Source organism: Sycon ciliatum, chromosome 13 (assembly GCF_964019385.1).
Source record: "Sycon ciliatum chromosome 13, ocSycCili1.1, whole genome shotgun sequence".
Lineage (NCBI taxonomy): Eukaryota > Metazoa > Porifera > Calcarea > Leucosolenida > Sycettidae > Sycon > Sycon ciliatum.
In genome coordinates, this window is record NC_088655.1 from 12,242,901 (window position 1) to 12,250,356 (window position 7,456).

The 7,456-nt window shown below is 48.9% G+C and overlaps 1 protein-coding gene across 1 annotated transcript in view; it reads right to left on the minus strand.

Moving 5' to 3' along the window:
• Positions 1 to 3,011: 3,011 nt before the first annotated feature.
• The window catches only part of LOC135829188 (putative mediator of RNA polymerase II transcription subunit 26), a 9,322-nt gene continuing 4,877 nt past the window's right edge, over positions 3,012 to 7,456 (minus strand). Inside the window, exons 2-3 of the mRNA XM_065341593.1 lie at positions 6,713 to 6,849; positions 3,012 to 3,866 (exon numbers count right to left, since the gene is read on the minus strand). Coding sequence (XP_065197665.1) covers positions 3,015 to 3,866; positions 6,713 to 6,849 — 989 coding nt within the window. The 3' untranslated portion in view covers positions 3,012 to 3,014. The remainder of the gene's footprint in view (positions 3,867 to 6,712; positions 6,850 to 7,456) is intronic.

Below are 7,456 nucleotides of genomic sequence, written 5' to 3' on the forward strand. Positions count from 1 at the left end.
TGCCTGGTTACTGGGCCACGAGCAGCCGCAGCTGGCGGTCGTACTCTAGCCACGCGCTTGGGAAGAACTGGCGGTTAGCAGTCAGGATCAACTGCTGGTACGCAATCAGTTCAGCAGTTCAGCAGTGCGGTGTAGGGCAGCAGCCGTGATAACAGACATGTATGTGGTCCATGCCTCGAGCCGGGTAGTTACATGTATAATTATCGTGAACCTTGTGACGCACCTGCTTCGCGTACGGTCATCCGACTCAACGATATTCAGCTGGCTATCGTTATTCGGGCTGTGCACCAGCCGGAATGTTGGGCCGGAAGTGTGCAAGAATTTCAGGCAACCAACTTGAAAAATCTACGAACTCCCCTCGCAAGATACGTTCTTGCACAGCCTTGGGCACAGCTGGTGCAGGTGGCTGATCGGGTGGGTTACAAGGGCTTGGCCTGGCGTAGTGGCGGCAGCAGCCGCATTGCCTTGGCCTTGGGTGAGGAGCGGCACAATGCTCTCCGATAATAATAAAATGGCGGCCGACAAAGCCGACTACACCTCGTCACGTAGATCTACGGGAGCGCAGATCCCATGTTGAGCCCGCGTCACCTGAGCTGGCGGAGGAGGCATTGGTGCAAGTCGGGCTTCTGGGCTCGCGAGCCGTGTCCGCACTGTCATGTTGCTGGTTCTCCTGGCCGGAGCAGACCTCACTACCAAGGGCTAGTTGTGCCAGCAAACGGTCCTGTAAAATACTTTTACTAAGTTTCCTTTCGGATTCAAGCCGCGCTGAGAAGGCTCGCCGCGGGGGCTTGGCAAGGCATTGCCTTGACAGTGTCGACAGTTAGGTCAGACATACTGAAGAAATACAGTGTCGAGGTGACACTCGGGCTGGCAGCAAAGCTACGAAAGGAAAAGAAACACTGCTGAAGCACGATCCGTTGTCTGGAAGAGCACAACAGGGCAAGCAAGATTTGTTTTTCTTTTCCGCAAAATGGGCTGGTGCCATTTGTGATTACGCAGCAAAACAAAGCGCATGACGTCAGTCTTGAATGCAGTACAAAGCAATGCAGTGCAGTGTGTGCGCTAGTTCGGATTGTTGCTAACAAGTACTAGCACAGCTAGTACACCAGCCAGAGTAGCTAGGAAGTATTTGTTACGTAAAAAAGTCAATGTAGATAGATGCGAAACGAAATCCCAGTTAAAGGGGAAGTTAAGGCAAAAATTAAAATTTCACCAGTTGTAGTCTTCGGGGTGCTGAGTCGAATGGTCTTGGTCCGAGGAAGCTGAGACGCTCCCTTCCTACTTGAATCCCAATCGAACTCGCGCACTTCCACCGAAACTGGGTGACTGCGCCCTACTAGATGGGGATTTGTATGCAAAATGTCACTAAAAGCGCCATTTCGTTCTTATAAAAGCACGGATGACCGCGATTGGCCCATATGTTGTAGTCTTTTGGACGCTGAGTCGACTGGTTTTGGTCCGAAAAGGCTGCGATGCAGCGTTCCTCCTTTATTCCCAATCGAACATGGTTGAAGAAGCGGTCACGTGGTGCTGGGTGCTCAAATCACCTGGTCACCACGCCAGCAGGTGACAACTTTCACACCAAGGTTCAACTCGAGTTCAACTCGAGTGACAGGACTGCACCCAAAAAAGGTCAAAACAGGCTAGTATTGAGTAGTAAGTTGTACCCTGCAGGCACGGTGACCAGGTGACTGGTGTACGCAGGAGCACGTGACCGCTTCTTCAACCATGTTCGATTGGGAATAAAGGAGGAACGCCGCATCGCAGCCTTTTCGGACCAAAACCAGTCGAGTCAGCGTCCAAAAGACTACAACATATGGGCCAATCGCGGTCATCCATGCTTTTATAAGAACGAAATGGCGCTTTTAGTGACATTTTGCATACAAATCCCCATCTAGTAGGGCGCAGTCACCCAGTTTCGGTGGAAGTGCGCGAGTTCGATTGGGATTCAAGTAGGAAGGGAGCGTCTCAGCTTCCTCGGACCACGACCATTCGACTCAGCAACCCGAAGACTACAACTGGTGAAATTTTAATTTTTGCCTTAACTTCCCCTTTAAACGCCGTTTGTGACTTAAAGTCCTTGCACTTTCGCAGACAAGTATCAGCTCTTGTTACTCTATTTAAACTTATACATATATCTCCAGAACACCTCCAACATTTTCACCTTTCACTGTCTTCAAGTCCAAGAAGACCAAACAAACTTAACATCAATTATCACGGTGTGCGTTTTTTTTCCCTCTTTTCCAACAATGCTGTAATGCTATCGAATTGCCTACCGCCTTCTCTTACCTCTATAACCAGCCTCCCCGAATTCAAGCATTCTCTCTATCAGCATTTTCGCCGATATATTCATTACACTGACAGTATCCCAACTCCTTAACTTAATTACCAGATTTTGCATGCCTCGATCTATTTCCTTAGCCTATCCTCGATTAACTGCTCCCTCTACATACAGTTGTCGTTTCATTATTCTTGCAGGAGATCCCCTCGACAGGCCCAAAGCCTTTGGGAAATCCTTAAATATACTAAAATACAAAGACAAAGACACAAGCTTTCCAACTCTCTTTGACCGTTGGAAAGCGTTCCATCCATCGTGTACAAATACACAGACGTCAGCAAGCGATGGACAGCCGAGAAAGTCGCGGTTCCTCCGAGTTTCCTGCGAAAGTACTCATCAGACAACTAACTTCATAACTACACTAGTCCAAGGGTAGAAAACAGCAAATAAATTATGTGAACACTGAGTTACAAATATGGACAAGTACCTACACTGTAGCAGCTGTACAAGTAGTCGAGTACATGTATAATGCCAATCAGTGTCAATCACTCTATAAAGTATATTGTCATTCAGTTATCACTCTATTATTTTCTAGGCTTGAGGGTCTTTCGCACGCCCCGCGTGTCCCCCGTGCGCACGCCCCTGCACTAGATCTGGGTGTGAACACGGAGGCAGAACTCGCACCAGTATATGGGACAGAGGGCCAATGAGTGTTCGGATCGGTGCCGCTGGGCATTCAGCTTCCCTTTAACTGTGGCGGTGTCCAGGCTTGCTGTTTCCACTGCTCCAGATAATGCTGCCATTGCAGCTGCTCCTGTTGTAGCTGCTCCTGTTGACGCTGCTCCTGTCGAAGCTGCTCCTGTTGAGTCTGCCAATGAGAGTTCGGATCGGAGCCGCTGGGCGTGCTGCTTCCCTGCGAAGCTGTTCTTAACTGTGGCGGTGTCCAGGCTTGCTTTTTCCACTGCTGCAGATAATGCTGCCATTGCAGCTGATCCTGTTGTAGCTGCCACTGCTGTTGCAGCTGCTCCTGTCGAAGCTGCTCCTGGTGAAGCTGCTCCTGTCGAAGCTGCTCCTGTCGAAGCTGCTCCTGTCGAAGCTGCTCCTGTAGAAGCTGCTCCTGTTGAAGCTGCTCCTGTTGAGTCTGCCAATGAGAGTTCGGATCGGAGCCGCTGGGCGTGCTGCTTCCCTGCGAAGCTGTTCTTAACTGTGGCGGTGTCCAGGCTTGCTTTTTCCACTGCTGCAGATAATGCTGCCATTGCAGCTGATCCTGTTGTAGCTGCCACTGCTGTTGCAGCTGCTCCTGTCGAAGCTGCTCCTGGTGAAGCTGCTCCTGTCGAAGCTGCTCCTGTCGAAGCTGCTCCTGTCGAAGCTGCTCCTGTTGAAGCTGCTCCTGTTGAAGCGGCTCTTGTTGAAGCTGTTCCTGTTGCAGCTGCCACTGCTGTTGCATTAGCATCCCGGATCGCTGTTGCAGCTGCTGCTCTTGAAGCTGCTGTTGCTGCTGCTGTTGCCCTGTCATGAGTGTCGTTGCGTTGGCATGCGTGTGTGTCGATGTTATCTTTTCTTGTCGCCGGCGGTTTTGAAACCAGACCTGATACACAGCAATCACAGGAAAGAAGCGCAGGTGTCATTATAATAATAACGTCATTGCTGACTGCTAGGGAGCATAATAGATAGATAGAGAGAGAGAGATAGAAATAGCTGCACCGTAATCTAACATCTCGAAGCGCTGCAACCTGTGTCTGGCCGAGAAGCTAGAGATTGCGTGGGTCGACAAGACGCGCTCCCTCAACAAGAGGGCAGAGCTTGTGTCCAAGTGTCGTCATGAAAACAAGTTCTACCTTCGTAACATTTCCGCAAGATTACGTGAATCTAACTGGTAGTCATGCTGCCGGTTTTATGTGTGCGCGCGCGTGAGCGAGAGAGTGAGAGAGTGAGTGAGAGAGAGAGAGAGAGAGAGAGAGAGAGTGTGTGTGTGTGATTGGATGAGTGTGGGTGCAAGTATGTGCGTGGTGGTTGTGAGAATGAGCGGATGAGTATTGTGGGCGTGCGTGTGCGGGTGTGAGAGAAAATGTGTGTGTGTGTGTGTGTGTGTGTGTGTGTGTGTGTTGTATTGTATTTTATTATTTTACTTGGGCATTCCCAACAGACCCTAGGTCTTCTTACAGGGTGCCCAAGATGAATGAAATTGTTTAGTTCCTGGCGAAATGAATTGGGGATATGATTTGTGCGAAGGGATTCGGGAAGCGCATTAAAGCGGTCAGCATCAAGGAATGAGATAGATCTGTATCCAGCTTGAGCTTGCACAATGGGTAAGGAAAGGGAATAATTGACTTGGCCGCGGGTTACTCTGTCTGTGTGAGCACAGTCATGGCGAACGGAGAACATGTCAGAGAGGAGTGAACTGCAGATATTGTGGATGCAACGGAACACGAAGAATATGGACTTAGTATGATATCTTTTGTCTAAGCTAACTATGTGGTATCGCTCAAGCAAGTATGATGTCCGCGTGAATGTGTCATGCTCAAATATGCATCTAAGTGCTCTCTTACTTATGCGTAGCAGCTGATCTCTCACATTGTCAGCGAGGCAGTGGACGTAGGCAGTGCTGGCGTACTCGAGCTTGCTCTGGACTACTGACAAGTAGAACTGCCTTCTGGCCTGGACAGCAAGGTTCCTCCTTCCACGTCGAAAAGCACCTAGTTTCTTTCCGATGTCTTCCCTGAGGGAGTTAACGTGGGCACTGAAACTTAAAGTTGAATCGAGAGTCAGTCCTAGATACTTAACTTCGTCAGACGGGGCAATAACAGTCGAACCACAGACAATGCTCAGGTTAGGTGGAGGATGTGAGCGTCTGCTGTGGATCAGTAGTACTTGGCTCTTGCTGGAGTTCAGGAGCAGGCCGCGATCTGTGAGGTGCTGCTTCACCGCTGATAAATCGTCTTCTAAGTAAGACGTGAGAATTCGTGGACACTTTCCAGAGGCATACAGGGTGGTGTCGTCTGCATAAAGAAGGCTTTGGGAACGCAATGGCAGAGTGGGGACAAGTAGAGTGTAGATGCTGAAGAAGGTAGGGCCTAGGACGGAACCCTGGGGAACGCCCCTAGTGCAGGTTCTACAGTCACTTGTGGTTCCGTTCACTTCCACGCGTTGCTGTCGGTGAGACAGATATGACTTGAACCACTCAAGAGCATTCCCACGGATCTTCAGATTGTGAAGGTCATCTATTAGCGTTTGGTGGTGGACGCGGTCAAAGGCTTTGCTCATATCGAGCAGCAGTACGGCCGTATAGTCTCCGGTATCCATGCTTCTCTGCCAGTTATTGATGGACGATATTGCCTAGGGTATCTGACAAAGATGAGAGGGAGGCTTTCGGTGTAGGGTGGGATTTTCTCCTTCCAATTAGTTGATTCAGCACTGCCCATTGGAGTCTAGGATTTCCTGTAGTGGCACTGAACTTATCTTTGTAGTATACACTTTTCAGTTTGCGGTTTAGTAAAGTTCCTTGACGACGTATTGCACGATACTGCTGTCGGTGTGTGTGTGTGTGCGTGTGTGTGTGAGTGTGTGTACGCGTGTGTGTACATGTATGTGTGTGAGATTTAGAGAATGTGTGTGTGTGTGTGTGTGTGTGTGTGTATGTGAGAGAGGGAGAGAGTGTGGGTGAGTGATGGTATGTGTAAGAGTGAGATAATATGACTTTTGTGTGCAATGGTGTACTGTAGGCATGTGTGGATTTGGCACCGAAGTCCCAGCTCTATTTTATTCTATTGTTATTAACACCGGAACTGCTGCTGTATAGCCCCAAGTCTAAAGACTTAGAAACTTCTCGTGAATACGTGAAACTCGGAGTTGCACCACAGCTTCCAATCTCTCTCTCTCTCTCGTGTGCAGTGGGCTCTGCCCTATGTGGGTATTGAGCACTCTAAAGTGGAGCACGCTACTTGATTTCATAGAGATAGATAGAGTTCGATCGAGATAGAGAAAGAGTTAGATAGAGAGATAGAGAGAGTTAGAAAGATAGATAGATAGAGAGAGATAAATAGATAGATGGATAGATTAATAGATAGGCGGATAGATAGATATATAGAGATAGAGAGATAGAGAGAGAGAGAGAGAGAGAGAGAGAGAGAGAGAGAGAGAGAGAGAGAGAGAGAGAGAGAGAGAGAGAGAGAGAGAGAGAGAGAGAGAGAGAGAGAGAGAGAGAGAGAGAGAGAGAGAGAGAGAGAGAGAGAGAGAGAGAGAGAGAGAGAGAGAGAGAGAGAGAGAGAGAGAGAGAGAGAGAGAGAGAGAGAGAGAGAGAGAGAGAAAGAGAGAGAGAGGGAGAGATAGAGAGGGTGAGAGAGAGAGAGAGAGAGAGAGATAGAGAGAGAGAGAGAAGAATTCTCCTAGCAACAGCCGAACATTATCGCACCCGAAAGCTAAATGCCAACACACCTTTATTGTCCTCTCCGGTAAATCAAGATCGGTAGCAATCCCCAACATATCTGGAATGTTGGGACACTCATTTCTCTGAAAGAATGCAATGAGAGAGGCCCTCTGCCCGGGCGTGAATACCGTGCGCTGTTTGCGACCTGCATGTAATCACCATAGAAACAAGCCAGGCAACTATTTGTAGATTTATTTCACATTGGCCACGCGACCATACAGCCTAGTATGGCAGCTACATGTACATGTATGTTGCCTTCAACTCAAGTTATCCCCCCTCTCCCCTCGGGCTCCCCCGCCCCTCCCCTCGTGCTCCCCCGCCCCCCCCCCCCCCAACCTTCCCCTCCCTCCTCCATGGTACGGACAACTCAAAAATGCACAAATGTTTGTTTAAAAAAATAGAGAACTCGAGCAACTGGAAGTGTCCCTGAGAATCCAGAATTACAGGTACATGTAGGCACGTGTACAGGTCGCCGTTTTGCCTAGTAGTACCGGACCCGCGTTCAAATCGGGAAATTTTCTTCCTCTTTCTTTTTTGGTCGCCCTCTGTATACATGTAGTAGAGTACAACAAATACATTATACAGGTCGTCCCCCGTTAAAACGAGTCCGGTTAGTACATAAACCCCGTTAATACATAACATGTGTCAAGCCCCAGAGATTATGTATTAACGAGGGACGACCTGTACATGGTAAACTAGTGAATACCTGTACATGGTCATAACCAGATAACTCCCATCTCCTAGTTTGCATG